General features: G+C 37.6%; 1 protein-coding gene and 1 long non-coding RNA gene across 3 annotated transcripts; both read right to left on the bottom strand.

Annotated features, from left to right (window-relative positions):
* Positions 1-25359, bottom strand: OGA (O-GlcNAcase). 2 transcript variants are annotated; one of them, XM_037804321.1, is made up of 16 exons: positions 24721-25356; positions 21744-21795; positions 21220-21317; positions 19413-19543; positions 17827-17998; positions 16597-16695; positions 15572-15856; positions 11882-12040; positions 10884-11497; positions 10306-10480; positions 7039-7124; positions 5977-6081; positions 5175-5260; positions 4692-4884; positions 3255-3414; positions 1-2201 (listed from the first exon to the last, which is right to left on the bottom strand). In XM_037804321.1, the coding sequence occupies exons 1-16, from the start codon at positions 24923-24925 to the stop codon at positions 2065-2067; spliced, it is 2757 nt and encodes a 918-aa protein (XP_037660249.1). In that variant the 5' UTR covers positions 24926-25356; the 3' UTR covers positions 1-2064. The 2 variants fall into 2 exon arrangements, 1 of the variants encoding a protein (XP_037660249.1); XR_005211835.1 differs by lacking the exons at positions 1-2201; positions 3255-3414; positions 4692-4884; positions 7039-7124 and having other exon boundaries at positions 24721-25359.
* Positions 13423-14392, bottom strand: LOC119510159. Its single transcript, XR_005211836.1, has 2 exons — positions 14335-14392; positions 13423-13987 (listed from the first exon to the last, which is right to left on the bottom strand). It is a non-coding gene; the product is annotated as an uncharacterized LOC119510159 (long non-coding RNA).

Raw genomic sequence — 25359 nt, 5'->3', positions numbered from 1 at the left:
TTCACTTCATGTTTTATTTTGCCTCTTGCATGGTCTTCAGACAGTTTTACAGTTCATTTTCTACAAGAACTGAGATGTAATCTAAACAAACAATGAAAGCGTCATTTCAACCTTAATAAAAATTCTTAACCATGGAAGATGTCAGCATAGCATTTTATGATCCTAGAATAATGAAGGTATAGGTCTGGACATCTCTTCCACAGTTAGCATCTGTGAACAGAAAAGGCCAGGCAAAGTGATTAAAAGCCAAGATACGGCCACAAGCAAACTCGCTAAAATATCCTGATTCCTTAGGAGGATGACCCTGAAATCCTCCAGACAAGATTATTGCCAGAGTTGTCCACTCATATATGAGATGCTCTCAGAGTAAACTGAGTGACAGTAAGCTGTTTGAAACAATTCCTAGTAGGGATTTTCCCTTCAGTTCAGTCCTAAAAAATGCAATCTTGATTCCAGCTTTCCAACATATGATATCCTTCTATTAAAGGTTTCTAACCTTTGAAAATGCAAAAGCCTCCTTTCGCTCCTCCCCTCCTCTCAACACACACAGTGCACACTCAGGCCCTGGTTGGAAATCACTAGGTACACTAGGTACAAAGCTTTAAGACTCTCAAAGCCCACAGAGACTGAGTTCTAGAAGGAAAAAAAAGTCTCAAGTTTGTGTCTCCTTGCCCCATGCCCCCTTCACTCATTTCAAAATTAAGAACAGCTGATGCAAAACTGCAAGAAGCAAGATAACAAAATACTGTTAAGAATCTATGGAGAAGTCAGCCAGCCATGATGAAAAAAATGAATCCTGCAGAGATCATCCGCCACCCTCATGCTCAGAACCCTTAAAAACACCAAATCTAAATTAAAATACATGAAGCTTTCAGAATCTGTGGTTAAAGGGGGAAACAGGTAACCATAAGTCATTAAGTATGCTCATTCTTTGCTGCTTTTAAAAATTAGATACAAACATGCAAGAATTAAAGACTCTGATTTAGCAAAACCAGGAGTAAAAGGTCTTGAAATTAAAGGACAACTGCTCGGAGTGCAAATGGGACCAATCAGTCCCTGAAACCTACTTGACAGCTCTATCAAATCTAACATTTCACATGCTGACCTGCTATTGAGGTTAATTTCCAGAAGTGACTGCACGTTGCAACAGACTGAGTCTTGCTTAAAGAAATTAGGCTCTCGTACCCAAAGTGGTCATAGCCTAGCCCTACGTGGGAGGCACTTTTAAAATAATAAAACTCCTTAAAACAACAACAAAAAACCCACAGAGACAAAAGTAAAGAAAATCCACCTTCTACTATGATTTACATTATTCAAAGTGCCATCTTTAACCAACACCCGTTCACTTTGAAAAAGAAAATTTTTTTTATAAAAACAGTTAACACAAAGGATAATCAGGTTATACCTAGTTTATATACAAAGAAATTTACAAGTTCGTCATTTTGAGGCTTTTGCCACCAGCAACTGCACATTTGTCCCTACAAAGCACATCATGCCTGAACCAATGGTCACTACTGGCCACAGCTTAACAAAAAGTAGGAAAATTGCCCAAAATTGAAATCACCGACTTAGCTTAAACTAAATGCCACTACCATCCCACTTGGAGTCTTCATCCTGAAGCCTCTGAAACCCCCAAATCTTTCTGGTCACTGCCATGTCCACAAAGAATGCAAGACATTTCTTTCAATAGACCAAGCAATATAACAGAAGTGATTTTGATTACTCTTAGGTGAGAAATGCAATCACACTGGATGCAGAACAGTGCTGGCTACATTTATTGAAGACCTCCTCTCTGTAAGCCACTGTAAGAGGTCTTGACACCTAACAGAAGACTCAAAAAGGAGGCCCACATCTGTTTCATACAGGATTTGCAACAATACTATTTTCTTCCAACCAGTGAGTAATCTGAATGTATGATGGGTGAGTTTTACATAGTCTTCTTTGTTTCCAATCCAATTGGCTGATTCTGTTGCCACTCCAGAGGCTGAACTGTATGAAGACCCCAACCACCAACCACCAGGTGGAGTTAAGAGACTTTTGGACAGTTCATAAGGCCAACCAATGTCACAGGCTCCGGCCAAGTATAACCACATCCTTTGGAAATCCTTCCATTTTGGCAATTTCAAAGCAGCCTAACTTGCTGTAAAATTCCAGAATTCTCTTATCATCTGGTCTCACTTCACAGAAAGCCCCCCGGGACCCTAGGAATAAAACAAATATTCAGAACATAAATAAGTTACTTAATTAGTTGAATTATGGATATGAATTGTGATTAATCCTTAATATATTTAAAAATAGATCATAACAGGATTGTCTAAACCAGTCCCAAATTTCATGCCATATTTAAAAAAATATTCGTTATTAATATTCAACAGTAAGCAAACCTCTTCCCTTTTCCAGAAAGAAAATCTTTCAGGAAAGAATTTGTAAGAAACCTCAAAGCAAAGGACACCTCAATTTGCAACACATAAAATGCCTTTGAATGGGCCCCAGGGCAGAGCCTAGTCCAGCATATTTCACAAGTCAGTGACCAGAATGTGATACCTCACATAGCTACATGATTCAGTTCAAAGCAGAATGCTGAGAACTGGGCTTTCTTCAGAAATATAATTGTTTTTAAGTTCTTCCACAAAGGAGACCCACTGACTCAAATGATAGAAAGATACAAAAATAAATCAGATACATTCTCATCTATCAACAACTTTCTAATAGGGGTTGGGAAACTACTAGTTTTTCATGGCCCAAGGGCTAAAAATGGTTCTATACATTTGTAAAGAAAAAGAACATGCTACAGAGACAGTATGTGACCCTCAAAGACTCAAGTATTTACTATCTGGCCCTCTACAGAAAGTTTTCATACCATTAATGTAAAGGGAAGTATTTCTAAAGGGTGAGTATGGGTCACAAACTCCGGAAGAAAATGGATGACTGTGCAATCCTAAATTAAGTTTCTCCCTGAGGTTCCCTTAATTTTCAACTATCATTTACAGGCCTCCTGGCAAAATAAATAGAACCTCATGTATTTGCTTCTCATTTAATGGGGCTAAAACTAAGCACTGTGTGTAAAAGAATAGCATTTTTCAATGCAGTAGCAGAGGTGATTGATAAACATGCAGTTCTTATACCACTAATAATTCAGAAAGCAATCCACAAATGGTGAGAAGGGGATATCAATTCACCATAATTTTTACTGTAAAATATAGTCCTGACCCCATCTTGCCGAAACACCAGCAACTCCACAAATATGTACTCACCATTAGCCTTGAGTGAGGACAGGAGGCAAGCCATCATGCTTTTGGCCACACTTGGATCAGTTACTTTTTTGTGAATATCCATCTTTATCAAAGAAGGGAAGTTGGCAAGGAAAGTTTCTGGCAACACTTCCTGCTCTTCATGGAAACTCAACATGATTTTCTGAAAAAAATTAGAACTTCTTGATTTTTGCAGGAGCAAAATGTGTATACACACATACACCAAGTACAGAACTTAGCAACAGGTAAAGGAAAGCAATATTCAATAATTCGAGTCATTACATAATCATCACATGCAGAATTAATTAGCTTGAAATTGTGGTGGAAGCATTTTCACTTTTAACAACAATTTATCTAAATGTATCCTGGATTGGATCCTGGAAAAGAAAAAGGACATGAGTGGAAAAACCGATAGTGAACTTCAAATAAAACGGAGTTAAATAAAAATATGAGTGTTAATTTCTTAGTTTTGACAAATGTACCATGGGTATGTAAGAGGAAAACTTTAGGGAAAGCTGGGTGAAGGATAGACGTCATTCTTTACATGTTCCTATGCTGAAAATTATAATTCTCAGATGTGGAACAGCAACATAAAAACAGCTCAATCACATGCATGCTGCAGTGTCAGTGTCAATGTAATCCCAAGTAAGAGAGCTACTCCAAACCAGCCTGAAGGTAAAGAACGGTAATAAATGATAGAAGAGTGTGGGTACTTTGGTAAGGGGGAGAGAAGAAGAGAATTTTAGAAAAGGGGAACAGGAACAACAAATGGAAGAAAAAAATGTCCTAACTAAATACAGATCTAAAAGTATTTACTGAGCATAAAGGAAGAACTGTGAAAAAAAAAAAAAAAAATATATATATATAGATGCTGATATACAAACCAAAATAATCATGAATTGATCAATGTGAAAAACAGTACTTCTTTAGAGAAGAAAAATAATTTAAGTTGGGAAAGGGCAGACATAATACCAAGGAATGTTTCTACCAGTAGCAGAGAGAAACTCACTCTTATTATTTTTTTAATTACAATGAAAACTGCACTATTGAAAATGCAAGCTAGCCTCCTCTCAAAGAACCAAATGAGAGACCTTAATTACCTAAACTTGTTTTGAGAACTCAATGAAAAGACCATAACATCATGAAGTTCGATGCTTCAGACAGGGAGGAAAAAAACGTTTTGTCTGTACTGTTTCAACATTGTGTGTGTGTGTGTGTGTATACACATATATATATTACAACAGTTCTCATAATCAAAAAGTGGCCTATCGCTGAGGGAACAGTAGAAAATGCCACGCTAAGAATAAACCCTACGAATTCTTCTCTGCAAGAGGTTAACTTTGCACTAAGATTTTATGATATGTCTACATGCTTTTCTATTTTAATAAGAGCATTATGGAAAAAAACTGCCATAGCATGAATTTGAAACCTGTTAATTACCTCGGCCTCAGAGAGTTCTTTGTCACCATTTGGCTTGGTATATTTCTCCTGCATGAAGGGAATCCAGGAAATTTTACATTTTTTAATGAAGGGTGTCACATCTACAGTGCCCAGGGCATAACCACATATGCCATCTTCATCTTCTAGGACAAAGCAGTAATCCAAGCTGAGGGAAAGCAGGCCTCCTACTAACCTGCTCAGAAGAAAAGCAGCCACAGTGAGTTTGTAAGTTACTAACCCAAGTCTTCAGACTTCACTGATACATACCAAGACCACAATACACTTGAATGACAACCTATGGAAACTATATTTGCTGTCAGAAACTGGAAACAGGAAACACATATTAATGTTTAGGTTTTACTAAAGCTAAACTGGGACTTAAACATGGATCTCTATATATTTCTACTTCTCATCTCCCCTCAAGTGCTATGATAAACCTGTTTATGAAATGTCCACTCCCAAATCCAAATACTCATCACCTACTTGTCTCCAATAAGGTCAGGCTGACTTTGAAAAGGCAAACCCACTCCATCGTCATACATTTCTCTGCAAATCTTGTACACGGAAGCCTGAAAATATAATCTAATTAAGCAACACATCAGGAAAAATAGCAACAGACTCAAACAGCAATATGACGACTCCTAAGTCAGTCTGGATCTCTAGATGAGGGAGGAACAAAATATCTGACATGTCAGAGAAGTCACCTAAGATTTATTCACTGAGTCAGGTTTGTAAAAAGCAGCATTATTTTAGTGAACACTGAGAACTGCCTTCTAGGGGATTCTTTCTGTTAGTAAGCAGTGGATTCAAAATCCAGCCAACTGTGAGGTCGAAGGACTCTCAGTTTTCTGTATGGTAAGAACACTTCTAAAATGTTTTAAATCTGTTATTCTCTTTAAACAGGCTTGTTTCTTTCTGTAGCTGAGATCAGCAGCCCACAGGTACTTCACAACCAAAAATTACAAAATACTAATATCAGCTATTAAAATCTGCTCTCAAAGAACAACATATCATTTAGACTCTTTAGTAATGACAACCCTGAATACATTTCATCTGACTTTAAGGGACTTAGCACAGATGTTAGAAGCCTGAACTCCCCAGGCTCTTCCCCAAATCTCTCTTTACATGATCTCTCCCCTTTGTGTATTCAATGTTTTAGTTAACTTTCTCCATGTAAATTTTGTATATTAAAACACAGAACCAATTTTTTTAACCAGCGAGTTCAAAATAAAGCAGGAAGTATGCACCATAACCATACACTAAGTTGGAAGGAAGAGACAATTACCTCATCTTTAGGAAAATATGGTCTGATAGTATAGACTTTGGAGGTAGGAGTCAGTGGGGGTGGTTGAAAAAAGAGATCATTTGCCCCATCAATTGGCAGTAAACGCTGTAGGAAGAGAAAAATATGAAATGGATTAGTATTAGGGAAGATGTCCATTTCTTTAAATGGGTGTGCACTGCAGATTACCAACTTAACATTAACTGGCTACTGCAGGCAGACCTAAAGAAGAGGGGTGTACTATGCTTTACTAATATAAACACCTCTTTGCTGGGGAAGGGGAGTGCTTCTGAATAGAAATTATCCAAACTGAGTTACATAGCTTTAGTGGCACATTAGTGGGGATTTATTACAATTTAAAAATAAAAAGATCTATTTCAATTATGACAAGTCTATTTTTTTAAACCGATCTTATATAGACCATCTCTCTACTAAAAGATGGCAGAACAGAATGTCAGGAGGAGAGGTTTGGTCTGAAGAGGGTTATCTGTCCAGGAGACGCTTTATCCCCTAAGCAATGCGCTTCAGTTTGCTGTGCGCAGCAGAGCACCTGTTGAGGGGAGAAAAGTAGAGCACCTGAAAAGTCCATGAACAAATTCCAACACCAAAGAAGCTTCATATTTTGTTTAAATTTTCACTAAAAGACTGTTCTTTTAAGCACAAGTTACATTTATAAACCAACTGAAGAAGTATTCAAGTCCTTTGACCATTCATTTCAGTAACTATTCATCTGTTTTGCTCATGGAGTTTCCACTGGCAGACAAGCATGCGCGCATTGTGCATTGCGGGCGCAGATTAAAATGCTGTGCGACCTGCAAAGAAACAATGTGAAGTGTATACCTAGAGCCGCTGCGCTTCGCGGGCGCGGGGGAATTGGCAGCATCTCCTTCAGAAATTACTGTGAAAGAGGAGGAAAATTTGATTTAAAATCCAGTTATGTAACTAAATTGAATTTGGGACTAGAAAGCCTTCGGCAGACCAATCCTTCCAGCCATCTGATGCGCAACATAAGGTTTCTCATAAAACAAAGAAAATGTCAATTCAGTTGTGAATTCATATTGATACCTGGAACTCTCCTGCTAGACCACCTCTAAAGGCCCAGGGTTCTTGGTCTCCAATTAAGAACTGTGCTGAAGAATGACTACGACACCCTGTTGAGATCAGATCCAAGCGGAGAACGTTACGAGAAAGGGGATTTCCTGGGGTCTCAAACGTCCAAACAACTAACAAACACTTTGTGGAAATAGCTCTCTAACAATAATAATCCAGGGTTTCAGGGCAAGGCTGTGATAATAAATATTTGAAGAATTAACGGAGTTCCAATACTGATATTCCTTCCTCCAGTTAATGAAAATAGAAAGGAAAGTTTGTCCCAAGTTTGTCTGGGTCAATTTTATATATTCCCTATACACCTAACTCAAAAAATTAAGCCAACTACTTGCTCTGTAGTGAAATTACAGTAACTATAAACTAAAATGAATGAGATAGATAATGAGAAAAATGTTATTATCACAGCTCATGAAGGAATTAAACCTGTCTGAAGTCACATTTTACATTTTGAGGAAGGGTAAAGGAAAGGGAAAAAAGGGGGGAAAGGGTTAATCTTGTCAGAAAACTAAGGTCAGCCGAATAAATAAAAGAAACTGTTCAATAAGTTGACATAACCAAATACAATGAACTCTTCTGATGACGACAATCCATAATTCAGACTTGGCTAGTTAAAATACCAGTCTGTCAGATTCGGAGATCTAAGGAGAGCCAATTAATGCTCCTAGCCAACTGATTCTCCTAACTTGTTCAGAGCCAAAACATACTTTTGTTTAAAGTATGACCACAATCTGGCCCCTCTGATCACCATTATGATCTTTGCAATGCACTGAACACATGCATGGAATGGCAGGCTTTGAGGCCCAGAAGTCAGCAGTAAGGTCATGTGGCTTAACCAATTTTACAGGAAATAAGACAATGAGATAATGAAAGGCAAATGCTCAGTTTGGAGGCCAAATCAAAATCATCTGCCTAGTCTTCTGACAAGGTAAAGCAGCGCAAAATATTCTTTTCCATTTGAAGACAGCATTCTACCTCCTGTTCAAGTTAACAGTCTCATCAGTATAAGTAAGATATATAGTGTGCTAGTCAGACAGTCCCAAAGCAAACCAATTTTTTGTTGACAATTCAGGCCCATTCAGAGATTATATTTGGGTTTGTCATTTTTTAGGGGTAAGGGTATTTAAAAAAAAGTAATGTAATATTTGTAAAATAAATATGAAAAAGATTAAAAATTTAGGCCGTGAAGAGAACCTGCCCCATTCCATAACTCAGTGTGATTTACACTGGGTGAAAAAACTGTACCTCTCAAACTTTATGATTAGCCAATTTTCCCTAGCCCCCACTTTGAGACCACAACATAACTAGCACTTCCAACTATTACAATAAAAAGCTGCATATACGAAGAGCTGTGTAAATGAAAACATGGTTAATGCCTCAGTCGCTGCGCAAACGTGACTTCAGTTCATGCCTACTGCCCTTAAATCTACCTGAGCTACCTCACAGATAGAACCTTTTCAATTTAAACTAATTAATCATGACGCGCTGTGTACATCTGCCGCTGTCCATCCAATAGTGTAGACACTTGTGCTGAGGATTCTCCCATCTGTACACAATGGGGAAGAAGATAATAGAAGTCGTTAGTAATCAAAAGTACTGCATAGCCACATTCTTTAAAGGACTGAATGCCAGCTGGACTGGAGAGGTGGAAAACAAAGGGTTCTAATCAGTAACCCCCTAGAATTACTACAGAACCATGAAAATACTCGCCCTGTAGTGAGCTTTTATAAAGGTATACAGATGCTAAGATAATAATTTAAAACTTCTAAGATGACCTTGAGATTGTACAAAAGCTTCTGTATAATTTGGGAAAGTTAACCCCACAACTGCGTAATACAGTGGTAAAGCCTGAGAGGAGACAGAAAATACTGTATATGCTCAAGAATTTAATTTTTAATAATTCTTGAATTGAAAGTTGAAAATCCACATTTTAAATGATTACCTTCTCAATTCCAATAACCCAGACTTCAGTTTCAAAATTCCTAGGGGCCTTGGAAATTTATGATTTAAATCCCAATAAGGATCAATTAATATTGTCTGGCCAGAAGCCTGAAAGGCAAATGGTGCCATCCAACAACTTATATAGAAGTTTTTCATGAGCCTAAGGGGAGACGCCTGCCACAGACAAGATTTTGCAGCCTTTTAACAAGAAAAGGTTCAAAATTCTCCTCTCTGTTGTGCTATCTATTAATAATCTATACACAGCAACCCAAAGATCTGTATTTTCAAATTAAGAGACTTTACATTTAACTGCTAATTAGCTGTATCATAGGAAAACTGTTACTTTTTAATATTTAAGAACCAAAAAAGCATATAGGCGAAAAGTGATAATCTCATTAGTTCTACTTCTTAATCTAAGCTCACAGTGTTTCACACATCTTTTTCACAACCAAGACTGTGTCACCCATCACAGTATTTGTGTGACTACTATGAAAATTATGACATTCTCAGTCAGCCTTGCTGCCTGCTGTGTGCTATATGTAAGTCCATTACATATTCCTTATAGCTGGATTGAAAACCTGGAAATGAAATGAGATCCCTGGAGAAACTTGGCCATGCTGGTGCTTTTTACCAAGCTTGAGAATTTCCAAAAATCAGTTTTCAAAGGAGACACATAGAAGACCATTTAATGAAGCAGAGTTGTTAGGGGACTACAATTTCCATCCCCTGCTAAAACCAATTACTTGGTAGAGGGATAAAGAAAAAGCCATGTTAAATAATAAAACAGCACCAGAATAGCCTTCCACTAAAGCTCGCATGCGCACAGGGCTGGGAGGATGGCTTCCTCTTGCCAGGCCCCTTAGATCATTTCAGCAATTGTTCTGTTAAACACAGCATAATGTTATCAAGACACAGCAAGTAGCAGAGAACTTACAGGGTCACATTTCATAGTGTCTCATCTCCAAATCAGATAGATGTGGTATACAGGGCTCCATCCAGGAAGCATTCAGTCAGAGCAAGTTAAAGTCAGTACTTTTAACACATTTTCAAGATATTTATACTGAATTAGCCCAAGGGAGAAAAATCTAACTGCTCAATGTAAGTGCTCAAACTTGCATCACAAGTCTGCCTATTTATCTTTGAAAGAAACCTGGGCAAAGAATTAAGAGTTGGAAATTCACCAATTCTCTAAATGTTTTTCTCCCTGTGGGATAATATATCTTTTTTTTTTCTTTTAAATAAAAGGACACATATTTGAGAAGAGATTATTCCTGGTGCACCTACCTAACCACTGTACAAAAGACTTCACCATAGACATTATACTCTTGATATCCCAAACATAGGAGTACATGTCATAAAGGATTGTCCTGTTGGCACAATTGGAGAGACGTGTGAACATTCCCATCACTAGTCCACACATTTCTTCAAACTTGGCTGCTCGTGACCGCCATTCTTCAATCTATCAAAGATGGATAAAGGCTCAGAAAATTGCAAAATTACCAAAATAATCTAGACATAAAATAATAAATTGAACTATTTGTTACCGAGTACTTACAATTTATCTTAAACATTAAAGAATAACTGGCTTAAACCCTTTAAGGTAAGTTATAAAGCACTCTATCTCCCCAAACTGACAAACATTCCTAAAATAATCAACTTTGACTTTTCCTTCATTATTGCTGGAAGATCAAACTACTGAACTGAAGGTACAGATTCAAGAGTCCACATACACTTTATACAGAACAGACTCTAAGAGGTGGTCAATTTTCTACCAGTTACTTGTACTCATTTAAAAGCCTCCTCCATATCACCAGCATGGGGACCATTCAGGCTAGAAAAGCAGGTAAATTAAACATACTCACTTTTTCAGAGTCTTTTCCTTTGCAGTTAACACTGACAACACTGCTATTTGCTCGAAGCCACTGGAACTCCCGCAACATCTGGGCTCCTTTAGGTCCATGCTCATAAGGAAGGTAAAACAGATCAGCAAGTAACTGCAAATCCTCCAGAGTCACTGGTTCTGCAGTGTACAAAGGCTTTTCATTTGGACCTGGCACAAACTGCTCCTTATTTGTCTGTTCATCAGTCTGCATAGGGGCAACATCACTAATGCAGTCTTCCTGCATAGACATCTCTGGGGATTTTGATTCAGTTATGCTCTCTTTATCAGTGTCCATTGGTTTCAATTCTTCTGCCATTTTAGCTTCTACAATTTCAGTTAGTATTTGACTGTCACTCTTGTGGTCTGCTTCCTCTTGTTTTTCCACTACTGTGTCCATGGGTTCCTCATCTGGCTGTTTCTTTTCTTCTTCCTTGGTCAGAGCTGCAGGCTCACCACTCAAGGATGCTCCCTGGCTCATAATGGGCTCCTGGTAAACTGTTGTAACTACAGTTGTGGCATTTAAAGAGGGTGCTGCAACCAGGGGAGCCCCATCAACTACACCTGCTTTAGCGCCACTGTGTGCAACTTGCCTACCTACAAAAACAAAAAAATTGCCACAGAGATATCAGGAATCAGAAACAGAACAAATCAGATTTAAAAGAAATGTTTCCTTCTTATCATATCTGTAACCGGAATCTCAAATAATTTGAGCCCTGAGAAAAAGTGAAATTTCTCTAAACCATGGCGGGGGCGGGGGGGAGGGAAGTCAAGGAGGAATATCCAGGAGATAAACATTCCAACATCTATATATCTATTATCTTCTCTTTTGAAGATTTATATTTAAAAACTGTATTCTTCAAAACCCTAAAACTTCATTTAATTTCACTTTGCTTGGTGGGCCTAAGGAAAGGCACATGACAATTTCCTCTGTGATGCAACCACATGACCAATTCCCTTACAAAGAAAGGTCAAACTCACTGCTGTACTGATGAGGTACGCCAAACTCCTGCAACCATTCTGTTAATGCTAGCTTTAGAGCCATCTGTGGACTATAGAGTACATCAGTTTCAATATCTTCATCACTGCCTTCATTTTCTAACTTTATCTGGATTGATACAGTACTATCTTCACTGTCAGCTGTAAAAGAGATCGCAAAAAATAGTTTTGATTAAAAACAGCTTCCTCACAAGTGAGAGAGATAAACGCAAAATACTAGTTGTTACAATACAACCACCGTAGCGAAGAACTGGAAGAACAAACCTTATATATAAAATGCAAACACGACCATCATTCATTGAACCATTTCACCTAGACAGTCACCTAAATGCACTGCTAAATGTAAAATCTCAACTGAAATAAAAAATATTAATTTTGGAATCATTGAAACAGTAATTCACAAATGTTCCTAGAATACCAATTATCTGAAATGCAAGGTGCAAGACATAATGCTTTACAGAAAGATAATATGTTCTACTCTTCACAGGCTTATAACTTAATAGGAAATAAGTAAAAGCAACAATAGCCATATTAATAAATGCCATCAAGAGGGAAGAAGAGAAAACTGATAAGAGAGCCCACATATGAACACAAGTATAAGATAATGAAGCCCTGAACCAGCACAGTGGTAGAGAAATTTAAGTCTGAAATCTTTGACTTGTTATTCAAAACCCTCTGTTCTTAGTTTTCCTTAGTATTTCCCTAACATGGTCCAGTTTGGCTAATATCTCCATTCCTTAATGTTTCCATGCCCTATCTTAAAAGAGGTAGGAGCTCTCTCTCTAGCTAAGCCAACTTGGCAGGTGAAATCACTGCCCTCCCCTCTATGTGGGATCAGACACCCAGGGGAGTGAATCTCCCTGGCAACGTGGAATATGACTCCCGGGGAGGAATGCAGACCCGGCATCATCGGATAGAGTACATCTTCTTGACCAAAAGGGGGAAATGAAAGGAAATGAAATAAGCTTCAGTAGCAGAGAGATTCCAAAACGAGCCGAGAGGTCACTCTGGTGAGCACTCTTACGCACAATACAGACAACCCTTTTTAGGTTCTCATGAATTGGGGTAGCTGGTGGTAGATACCTGAAACTATCAAACTACAACCCAAAACCCATGAATCTTGAAGACGATTGTATAAAAACGTAGCTTATGAGGGGAGACAATGTGATTGGGAAAGCCATATGGACCACACTCCCCTTTGTCTAGTTTATGGATGGATGAGTAGAAAAATCAGGGAAACAAACAAAAGGCACGCAGTGTTCTTTTTTACTTTAATTGCTCTTTTTCACTTTAATTATTATTCTTGTTATTTTTGTGTGTGTGGTAATGAAGGTGTCAGGGACTGATTTTGGTGATGAATGCACGACTATGTAATGGTACTGTGAACAATAGAACATACGATTTGTTTTGTATGACTGCATGGTATGTGAATATATCTCAATAAAATGAATAAAAAAAAAAAAGGTAGGAGCTAAGTGCCATGTATACAGAGGGGCTCAAGAATATATCCCTCAGTTTTTTTGTTTTTTTTTTTTTATTGGGCAGAGGGGAGTGACAATGACCGAGCCATAAGGGAGGCATTAATTAGAAAAACAAAATTGGAAGTTGGGGTAGGGAACTGAGAAACAGAACACAACTACAAAACTACATAACCACCAAATGTCATAATAAGAAACTTCAATATTCAAAATGGGCCAAAATCCACATAACTTCAAAATTTCAATGCCCAGTGATTTTACCTCCATTCCACCATCCCTTTATGCCCACCTTAAATATCCTCTCCTCCATGAAATCATCATATCACTCTTGCTTAGCAGAACTAATCACTTCCTCCTCTGTGCTCCCACAGTACTTTGTAGATCCCATTGCACCACTTATCACACTATAGTACAGTTGCCTAAATGTCTTATCCAACATTAGACTATGTTCTTCAAAAGTTGGGACTACTTTAGTCTTTGCATCTTAGTGCTTGGGAAAATGCACATGCCACACAATAGGTGTTTAAATGTTAATGAATATACAATTAGCCAACATTCTCTTACTTAGAACTCTATTAATTAGGAAAATTAGGCAATGTCTAAAAGGAGACTTCGTAAATGTAAGTTGAATCTAAATGATACGTGAAGTAACTTAGACAAGAACATCTAATCATTTAAAATATTCCACTTAATAAAATCATCTGAAAACAAAGTAAATCAGAACGATTTTAGGGATAATGGGAACGTTAATAAACTACCTTGTCTAATTAATACTCAGACTTCAAAGGCTTGGCCACTTTTAAAAAATAAGGAAGTGGATCTGGCATTGTGGGACTGAGAACATCTTCTTGACTAAAAGGGGGATGCCAAAACAAAATCAAGTTTCACTGGCTAAGAGATTTCAAATGGAGTTGAGCGGTCACTCTGGTGGATATTCTTATGCACTATATAGATAACCATTTTTAGGTTTTAATGTATTGGAATAGCTAGAAGTAAATACCTGAAACTATCAAACTCCAAACCAGTAGCCGTGACTCTTGAAGACAATTGTATAACGATGTATCTTATGAAGGGTGACAATGTGATTATGAAAACCGTGTGAATCACACTCCCTTTATCCAGTGTATGGATGAATGAGTAGAAAAATGCGGACAAAAAGTAAATGAGAAATAGGGTGGGATGGGGGGGATGTTTTGGATGTTTGTGCTAGTTTGGATATATTATGTTTCGCCAAAAGCCATATTCTTTGATGCAATCTTGTGGGGGCAGATGTATTAGTGTTGATTAGATGGGAATCCTTTGAGTGTTTCCATGGAGATGTGACTCAATCAACTTTGAGTGAAACGTCTGATTGGATAATTTCTGTGGAGGTGTTACCCTGCCCTTTCAGGGTGGGTGTTAATTGGATCACTGGAGTCATAGAAAGGAATTCACAGACAGAAGGACCTCAGAGCTACTGAGAGTGACATTTTGGAGAGCAGCTCAGCTAAGAGAAGACAAAACACCCTAAGAGCAACCCTTTGGAGAACACTATTTTGAAATGCAACCTGGGAGCAAGTGGACACCAGCCACGTGCCTTCCGAGCTAACAGAGGTTTTCCAGATGCCAATGGCCATCCTTCAGTGAAGGTACCCTATTGCTGATGTCTTACCTTGGACACTTTATGGCCTTCAGATTGTAACTGTATAACCAAATAAACCCCCTTTATAAAAGCCAACCCATTTCTGATATTTTGCATAATGGGCAGCATTAGCAAACTGGAACAATGTTCTTTTTTACTTTTATTTTTTATTCTTATTCTTTCTGATGTAAGGAAAATGTTCAAAAATAGATTGGGATAATGAATGCACAACTATATGATGGTAATATAAACAGTTGATTGTACACCATGGATGACTGTATGGTAGCTCAATAAAACTGAATTTAATTAAAAATAAATAAATGAATAAGGAAGTAAGGCCAAGAAGTTCAGTGACTTATCCAAAACCACTCAGCTTTTCTTCTTATAAAGTTCTTCTTCTATCACATAACATACCTCATTAACAGGACTAAACAATACACCTTAATAAAAGCACCTAAATTGTGATTACAATGGAATACAAACTCACCAGTGGCTCTGATTAACTTTAGCTCCCCTCCCAAGGTATCAAATAGATACTTCCTCCTCCCAAAGGAACAAATAGAATCTACTTACTCATCACTACATCTTTTCTCACTCCATTCATGTTTGATTTGTACCAGGTGGCAAGGGTGTGGATAGCAACATAGTTGGCTTCAAATTCACAATTTGGATTAGTCAGGACTCCTTTTAACCGTGGGATGAGTTCTGTGGACCTTCCTTTGTATGGACCCAGAAATAGTCTCTTCTGATCATAATCATTAGCATGAATATTATCCCAGATTACTGGGGCTCTCTTTATAATCTTAGAGACCTCTTCAATGGACTCTACTGGAATTTCTTTAGAAACAACTTTGGGACCTAGAAATAACGATCACCACAATTTAAAAGAATTTCACACATGGTTCTTTAAAAGATACTACACATACAATTTTTAATTTTATTGTCTTTTCCCAATGTTATGTATACATTTCATAACCATTTTCCTCATTAGATTAACATAGTAACAAATGTCTTTTTACTCAAAGTTTTATTTTTCCCCCATATTTCCTCAGAACAGAGTTCCAGTAATGGAATTAGTAGTGAAAAGGTATGAACATTAAAGGCTTGGGCAGCTTCTTTCAACTGGTATCATGTTAATAAGAAACAAATTTTCACATAATTTATTTAATACAGTAAACCTTCAGTTAGACAAACCCCAATTACCCTATACTTCAGGAGGGTTTCTGTGCTTAATTCTCAGAATAAAAGCTAATACAGCTAGTTGATTACTAGCTGTCAATCTAGCATGACCACTTTAATTTTTTAAAATAGAACAGTCTCCTAGAGTGGGATCAATACCTTTTAACCTAGTTCCTATGGTCTGAGTTACTTATTCCATAACTGATATTCTGATTCACTGCAAAATCATCAAAGATGTTTTTACAGTTTTTTGGACAAAGTGAATAATATATACTTTTTAAAAGAAAGTATTTTAACAAAGAAGATGAAAATTTCTGGTTAAGGCTCAGATAAAAAAAAAAGTTTTCAATTAACCACAACAACCTATTTCTATAAGTCTAGTTAATCAAAGTTTTACTATGTAAATCTTAAAGGCTTACCTGTCCAAAGCACCTCAATTCCAGGAAGAAGCTTTTCACCCACAGTCCTCAAATAAGGAGACTGCGAGACATTTGGATAACAGAAAGTGCCACAATATTCTGAATGCAGGGGGAAAAATTATGTACAGTAGTCAGGAATTAAATTATCATGGGGGAAAAATGTCTGCCAATTCTAAATTCTTTTCATCCAAATGATAAAAGTCATCCATGTCATGCACAAAAGGATGTAAATTCAAGTGGGTAGTTCATTTAGGAATTGATTCATAAAACCAGACAGTCTTTTTACTACAGGAATACAGACCAACCTTTATGATCCAACAGTTGCTAAAAATATGAGAGTACTAAATAAACAATTAGAATTTTAGTGTTTTCTACATACATAATTGCCTACATTTCTGTAACAATCTCAGAGGCCAAATAAAATGAATTAATATAGAATACAAGATTTTGTGCCCATAGCTAGTAGTATTCAACTGCAATTTAAATTAGTTTGGATTGAATTAAGTAATTATCAGTATAATCTTATTAATCACCATTTGAGTACTCATATCCTTAGTATTAAACCACTGGAATAAGGTTCATGCCTCACAATACTCTAAAACAAATATGCACAAAAATAATTCAGTCCAAAATTTCTTAGAACTTATTTATCTCTTCCTAAATAAGAAATAGGGTCTGATGAAAGGTGAACTTTGTGGGGCAACTAAAAAAGACTAAAACATTTTCAAAGGAATGAAAGAATGAATGGGGGGGGGGCCGGAGGATACGAAGCTTTCTTCCTATGCTGACTACTAGAAATAAAAGCCCAGATGGGAGTGGGAGTGGGAGGAGTGAAGAAAAGAAACAGCAGAGAAAGGGAAGAAAAAGGGCAGAGAAAGGGAACAAGTAGGAGGAAATGAGAAGGGGACTAAGTTAAAAGCAATGCAGATTTGTGGTTTTTTCCCCCAGTTTTCATTTCAATAATCCCACTTCTCCTTTAATACTGAAAATTTAATGTTCATATACTTCCAATACTAAAAAATACATAAAATTTTTTGCTTCAACAGTTGTCATTTATTAGTTCCTAAAATTTCTCCCATTTAAGATTTTGAGAAATATCTTCTGGAAAAAAAAAGCATACCTATCTTTATACATCAAGGGAGGCTGGGACAATGGTCCCCATATACATTCCTTTAAAAGTTGTATATTTCAGGACAACTGGTTAAAAAATAAAGCTATTGTATGCAATACCTGTAGGACAGAAGAGGAAGGTTTCTGGCTCTCCAAGGTACTGATAAATTTCATTTGTGATAGAGACCTGGGCGTGAGCAAAAGAACTGAATACCTCTTTGTCTGCTGCACACATATTATGGTCAATATCATCAAAAAGCAAGGCAAATGACCTGCACCCAAACTGAGAAACCTAGAAAAATAAGAAGAGTAAAAGGCTTACCAGCTCATCTTAGGGTTAAAAATACAGGAATCTAAATTAAGTATATACTCAATAGTCACATTTAAAGCCAAATATCTTCCTCAGAATGTTCAAAGCCAGACCTGTTGTTTCTACACTTTCAATGAAAAGAAATTTTAAGTTAAACAGCAACTTAGTTTTGGATCCCATTTTTCATTTACGTTTGGATACAAAATACCAATATGTACCAACAAAGATTCCACAATGTGGCCTACCCTTCTACCTCCTTGGCTGCTGATTGTAGAAGTACCAACAGAGCCAAAAAAATATGAGAACATGAAACAAAAAGAAAACTCAAAACATGAAAAACCTAGGCCCTGTTCTAGTCCCAAATGGCACATTAATCCTACTTAATCCCTTTGCAGATAAACCTAACTGGGCTGTGAATCAGAAAACATTTAAGCAGAACACCATAAAAAAATCTGATCAAACCGGGAAATAACCTCTTATAAGCTTACTTGTGGTGGTGATGGTACCACAACATTGTGAACGTAATTAACAACACCGATTATATATTTGTGGTTAGAAGGAGAAATTTTAGGTTGTGTATATGTTAATAGAATAAAAATTAAAAAAAAAATTCATGGAACTGCATACACACAAAAACTCACTTGTGAAAATTTTGACCACCTTAAAATTTTTACCAGACATTTTTAAAGTCACCAATAATATAAATATTTGCCTAAAAAAATGAAACATATAGGGGGGAAAAAAGCAAATCTAAAAAACACTGGGAAAACTGAAGCCCTAAACTTTTCCAAAAAAGGTAGGCAGCTTTTATGTTAAGTAGAATTTAGAATCTGATTGGGTTCCCCAACAGCTCATAAGTCTACCTATTCCATTTTTCTCATTTTGGAAAACTAGCTGCCAATCATTTCCAGACTGAATAATATCTTTTGTCCATATAACTAAGGAACTGATGGCTAACAGATAATAAACTCTCTGTTTCTATAATCTAAAAACAAATTCAGTTAAGCATTCAATGGTATATATCAGTTTCTCAAAATGTGGGTTCTGGACCGCTTATCTCCATCATCTGGATTCCTGGTGTCCACCCCATACTGTTAGCATACAAATTTCTGGGAATGGAGTTTAGAAATTAGAATTCTTTTAAGCATCACTTCTAAGCATTCTTATAAGGCAATTTTCAAGCAAACTGAAGTTTGAGAAGCACTGGTACCTCTAGTAGAGCTCTTTTGACTCACTTTGGGAAAATATTCCTCTATCAGAGGCATTAAAGTAAAAAATTCCTACAGAAACAAAGAAGTATGAATTTGGTTTCCTTTTAACATCACAAAAGCAATTCAAAAAACTTTTGATTTCATATACTGAGTTGGGAAGAATACTTAAAACTTAAGGAAGTTACCTGGTCCAGTTTGCGTTTCAATGTAGATACTTCTTTGGGATTAGAAAAGGTGATATCCAATCCAGGTGAGATAGCATAGATGAACTCTATTTCATATTCCCGTGCAGCAGAGATGAGAGTCATAAGTTGCTCTAAAGAACACAGTCCATGTTTTCAGAAAGCAACACAGAAAATTCAAAGAACCTTTACCTTTTCACTGAAGATGAGAGATTGTTCTAATTTGCAATGAGGTAAGAAAGAAAAAGTCCCTTAAATTCTACAAATTCATCCCCTCCAATATGACAAGAAGCCATACAAAATGGCACAAACCTTAGGTGATTTAATGGCACAGGAAGAGAAAAAGAACAGTATTTTCACACCTTTAATTTATTTGAACCAACAGAAAATAAAAGGCTTTTGGCTGCTCTTTTTCACTTTCAAATAGTTCCTTATCGTTTTAGGGAAACATGTTTAAATCAATAAAGCATTCTACTCCTTTAATTGCCATTTCTGAGAAAAGTGGCAATTCTTAGTGAACACAAAGCATTTCTATTTCCTATAACACGTGAGAGAGACAAATGCCTTTTTTTCTTTTTGCTCTCTCTGAACAACTGTAATTCCTAAATAAGTAAATCTATGTGTAACTACTTTATCATTTGGAAGAAAAAATTGCTTTCTTCAGAACCACGTTAAGTGATGGCTTTAACAATCCTCATCTTTAAAACCACAGGAAAAAATGTTACAAATTTTAAACTTTTAAAATGTTACAAACTTTTTCCTAAACAAATTTTAAAATTCCTATTCCACACCACAGGATACATCCTTGAATAACTTTCAGTGGCATATCAAGAAAGTCAATTCAATTATATTTTGATTATTAATCACATTGTTTCCTTACCAGCACCACCAGAAAATATTCAAGTTGAAGGCATTCTTAAGGTAAATAGAGTCCAAAGTTTTAATTATTTCTTCATAATTCAAGAAAATTTCTGCCTTCAATACTTTGGCTGGTCTCTGTAACCAAATATCTCATTACCTACATGTGTATAGCATTTAATTCCAAGTATAAAAGTATCTCCCCATCCACTCAAGTTCCTGAAGAAATGCAGCATCAGTTCTAATTTACAGGGAGGTTCTGTGAGGTTCTACCTTATTATGAACTTTATGTAGCTAACAAGATAAGAATACACCTAGTAAGGATAGTCTGTGATGGCTCTCCACTTCAATACAAGCCTGGGATAGGGTGAGATCTTTATTTTAAATAAAGACAGGACCAGTAACAGTGCCATGCCAAGCCATACTGGAATCTGAAATGAAAGAAACAATCAGTACTATTAATCCTGCCTTTATTTAAAATTTCTGTATTTGGCTCGCTATGGATTTTTTGCAGTAAATTTGATTATTTTTTAAATGCATAAGATTTATCTTGATTACTGATTTTTTGGGGAGCCCCTTAAATTTTACTCCCAAGGTAAAGGCCTCACTTGGTTTGCCCTAAGCCTGGCCCTGCTTCAGCAGCTCTCTGCCCAGTGGCTCATTGCTTATAGACTACTGGCAGAAATAAAGAATATAATCTGTGACCACAGAAGAGGCAGAATCAGACCATCTCACCCATGAATCACACTTAAGGCTGTGAGCTTGTTAATGAGACTCTCTGAATCTGCACTAACTCACAAAGACTACAAATAGCTAGCAGGTAGAAAAAAAGAAACTATCTACAAAGTGAAGATTAAATTCTTATTCAAATTAAATTCTTACACATCACATTTAAAATATAGCTATTTTCTTCACATATTCTGAATTAATAGATCAAAAGGAAAAAGATTACCAGCTTCCTCCACTGAATACATTTCTCGCCAAAACATCCTATGTTTGTAGTCATCTTTGGGGGCATACAAGTAAGTATTTAATTCCCATTTCTGGAGCCTTAGGAGGAAAGAAAATGATATACATATGAACAGAAACATATAGGCTATGACTCTCAAATTTTTCCTTTCCCTGTAGCATCACAATCTAATCAAAGCTAATAATATTCTGGGCAGTGGCTTTTAACCTTTTTTTAAAGTCAGTGGAATTTTTAAAAATTAAATATTACAATATCAACATATTGAACAGTTTTATGTAAAAACACAACAGCTCCGGGGGAGGCAGATAAAGCTCAAAACCTATTCAGCTTTCCCAGAAAAGTATGAAATCCTCTTGCATAGGTGAAGAAGAGGTTAAAGACCCAAGTAAAAGAATTTGTGATAACAAAAATCATCAAATTATACCCAGTCTATCAATGTTAATATTTCTTCAAACAAAAGGAAAATGTTTTAAGACTCCTCTCTCCTTCATAAAACAAAAATTTACCTTCTAAAGAGTTCTTTTCTCTGTTCCATAACCCAAGGTCTTCCATAAAATCCTAGATTCAAAGCAAGAATGAAATTTTTTCCAAGTTTCAAACATGGTAAGCTGTTTATCAAGAAAAGCAGATTACAAAACATACAATGCAATCCCATTTTGTAAAAAATGTGTGCAATACACCGAACTCTGAAGGATATTTAATAAAACATTATTAAATATCCTTCAGAGTTTTTATCTTCAGGTGATAATATTTTAAGGTGATTCTTATTCCCTGTTTGCTTAGGTCAATTTTCTGATTTTTCAACCATGAACATTTATTACTTATGCAATGAAGTTATTCTTTTCCCTACCAATAAAGACCATATGTATATTTAAATCTAACTTTTCAAAAGAGTATCTCAATCTTAAAATGGAGGAAGAAAAGCAAAGTAATCTAAAACTGCTAATAATAACAATTACCACACCCAGGAGGTAAGTGAAACTGCTTTTAGAGGGTGGACGGAGATAAATGAATAAGGAGGAAAGAATCAGGAACAGGATCTAGAGAAGAATCTGATTAACCTAATTTTTACAATCATCTTTTTTTTAAGTTCCTGATATAATCAAAAGAGACCAAAAAAATGCCTGAAACCACATTAACAAGGAATCCACAGTTGAACTGGCCCAAACAGGAAACTCTCAAGCAATCTCAATTCCAGAGCAAAGGCTTCAACAACTGAAAATTCAAGAATGTGACTTGCCTCATAAGAGGGCAAAGCACTAGTAATGCAAGTTCAGGAAACAGACCTTACAGCTTGCCTAACCTTTATTTCCCACCTCTCTCAGCCTACTCTTCTGCAAGAGATAAGGACAAGATCTCATGAAGATGGTTAATAAAAACGTCTTCAACACGAAATGCTCTGCACACAGTTCACATAAGTGACTACCATAGAACTGAAATTTCTGAATTGTGTTAAAAGTCTCTAGAAAAGACAGTGACTCTGCACCACAAACAAGGACACTGACAAACCAAATGAAATTCATTATATACTAATGTATGAAACTACAGAACTTCCAATCGTCAAAATTCAATGTTATTCTCTTACAGGTGATTTAAAATATTCTTGATTAGTAAAATTTTACAAGTCTTTGACTTTCCTAAAGTCTTGGCATTGTCATTTTTCTCTTAAAGGGAGTAGGCTTTAAACATTCCCACAGAGTCACTTTAATATAAAAAAAAAGATTTTTGCAGTATGTTTGCCATTTTAATCTTCAGACTCCTTAACTACTCTTGGAGAGTTCGGTTCACGGTTTTAGTTGATGGGCACCACAAAGAGGAAGCAGTACTGTCATGCAAGAGTTTAAAACCAACAAAGGTTTGTGAGGGAAGGAAAACAAAAAATAATCCTGGCAGTAACTACATTATTTGCTATCCTCATTCAAATTTCAGGAATGGTGCCAACCTAGAAGAACAAAGAAATCAGTGCTGATTCAGGTACTCAGTCACCAAGAAAATATACAAGGGAATGGGAGGGGGGAGCAACAGACAAGAGAACTGAAAACCACTCTGTTCTCTAGCACAGAAGTGTGTCCCCTTTTCATACTACTCTGAAAAACAAACCAAATTATTTAATACACAATGAGTGTCTCTTCATAACTACCGAAGGTGTAAGAGACAAGCAATAGTTTCCTTACAGTCTAGCTCTAAAATTTCTGAATCCCTGCACTCCCCCCACCTCGTCCACTGCAGCATCTTTAATGACAAAACATAGATTCTTTTTCAATATTGCCTCCTTCCAAATTCTGCAAGACAGTTAACTCTGCTGAACAGGTTCACTCCCCACTGTAGCTGCAAATTAGTCTGTTCCACCCTACAATCTAAAATGTCATAGTTACCATCCATCTTTCAAACGAATACTCTATATTAATATATATATGGTGAAACACTGGAAAATCTGATGCTGCTCTCAATTTAAACGGAAACTCTTCTTTCCTTTTCCAAACCTTTTTGGGTTTTATAGTGACTAATTTTAGACTATCATGCACACTATTACATAGAAAAAGAAGAGAGAAGTAATAAAACAGTCATCAAGGAAACCCTGGGTCGGCAAAATACTTCAGAAAATATACGCTGAACTCGAGGAACTGATTAGTGTTTCCATAGAATGCAGGGCTGACTACTTGTCCGTTCATGGTCAGAAATTGTGATACAATATTGTGATACCAACTGGCAACTTTCCATAACTATCAGAAAAACTAATCATTCCTTTTAACTCGAAACGGGAGGAGAGAAGGTAAGAAGGACCGCAGACTCTTCTGGAGTCATTAAATTCAAATTCCGTATCTCAGATACTTTGAGAATTTGTTTTTAGAATCAAAGTGTATCCTTCAGGAGCAAAATACAGTCAGTACTTTGGAAAGAGTGCAAATTTCTAGGTTGCAAATATATCTTCGGGGGTGGGGGTTGGGCAGAAAGAAAAATTCAAAGCAGAAAGAAATTTGCAATCCTATAGGCGAACTGTTTTCACTCCAGGAATACAAGCACGTTTATGTGGGTTGTCTTTTTTTTTCCCAAAGGGTGGACGCAGAAGCACTATACATGTTTTTCATTTCAACACAAACACCAAAGTGAAACGAAGTATAATCCAGGGCCTAACACTAACTAAGCTCCTAACACCGCCGCCTCCGAAGCAAGCCTGGCTTCAAGCCCAAGGCAGGTGGGGCCAAGCCTGTTAGCAGCTAGAGGAGAATTCGACCCCGTTTAAGAAAGTGAAGAACGTGGAGGCAAGACTTACCCAACCGCCTCGCCTCTCCCCTCGTCTTAGTAAGCCCAGACTTCAGGCCTAACGAGCTAAAAACCGAAGGTGTAAGCGCAGTGCCCACCCCCCCTTCCCCAGAATCTAACTTCATTCCGCGTCCCCTCCCCCATCTCACAAGGGGAGAATATATTAGTATTAAGGCGGGAGGGAAGGCTCGCCTGCCCAGCCCGCGCCCAAGCGCTCACCTTCCACCACGCCACACAGGAATCTCCGAGCCCCTCCTGCCGCCCCGGCCCCCGCTGCTCCCCCGGCCCCGGTGGTGGTGTCCTCTCCGGAAGCCGGCGCTGCGGGCGGCTCCAACGTGGCTCCCGCGGAGGCAGCAGCGGCAGGACTGGAGTTGAGCTCGCTCTCCCGCTCCTCCAGCGTCGCCTGGTTTTCCTTCTGCACCATCCTCCTGCCTCTGGCCGTCGCCACCTCTGCAGGTCCTCCTCGGCCTCCGTCCGTTGGGCCGCTGGCCCGGAGCCCTGGAGAGGGCCTCAGCTCCGAACGCGCGCCCCTCCTGCTCTTTCCCCTCCTCCTCTGCCCTTCCCCCTCCCTCTCCGAAGGGGCCCGAATGCCCGGATGAAAAGGGCGGCGGCACCGGCTCGAGCCCTTTGTAAGCGGCTGCCTCAGCCTAAGCTGGGAAGCCGAGAGCCAGAAGAGAGAATAAGGTCACAACCTCTTGTTCCCTGGAGGTAGACGGCTAAAGCTCCTTTTCTCGTTCTCAGGAAGCCTCTGCTACCTCCCAATTATCCTCCTTCTTCCGCTGCTTCCCCCACGAAGCCCCTAGGTCTCCTTTGCCGCTGCCCCTACCGCCCGCTTCCTGTTTATCCGCACTGCGCCTG

Source organism: Choloepus didactylus, chromosome 15 (genome assembly GCF_015220235.1).
Source record: "Choloepus didactylus isolate mChoDid1 chromosome 15, mChoDid1.pri, whole genome shotgun sequence".
In the NCBI taxonomy this organism is placed as follows: Eukaryota; Metazoa; Chordata; class Mammalia; order Pilosa; family Megalonychidae; genus Choloepus; species Choloepus didactylus.
This window is presented reverse-complemented; position numbering and strand designations above follow the sequence as displayed.

What these genes read in the sequence shown, in the direction of transcription:
- OGA (XM_037804321.1), bottom strand. Translation starts at nt 24,925, where the DNA reads ATGGTGCAGAAGGAAAACCAGGCGACGCTGGAGGAGCGGGAGAGCGAG. An exon ending in CCTGTGTGGCGTGGTGGAAG is followed by an intron (nt 21,796 to 24,720) that starts GTGAGCGCTTGG and finishes CTTTGAATCTAG; the next exon opens with GATTTTATGGAAGACCTTGG. An exon ending in CTTCCTCTTCTGTCCTACAG is followed by an intron (nt 16,696 to 17,826) that starts GTATTGCATACA and finishes CCCTGCATTCAG; the next exon opens with AATATTGTGGCACTTTCTGT.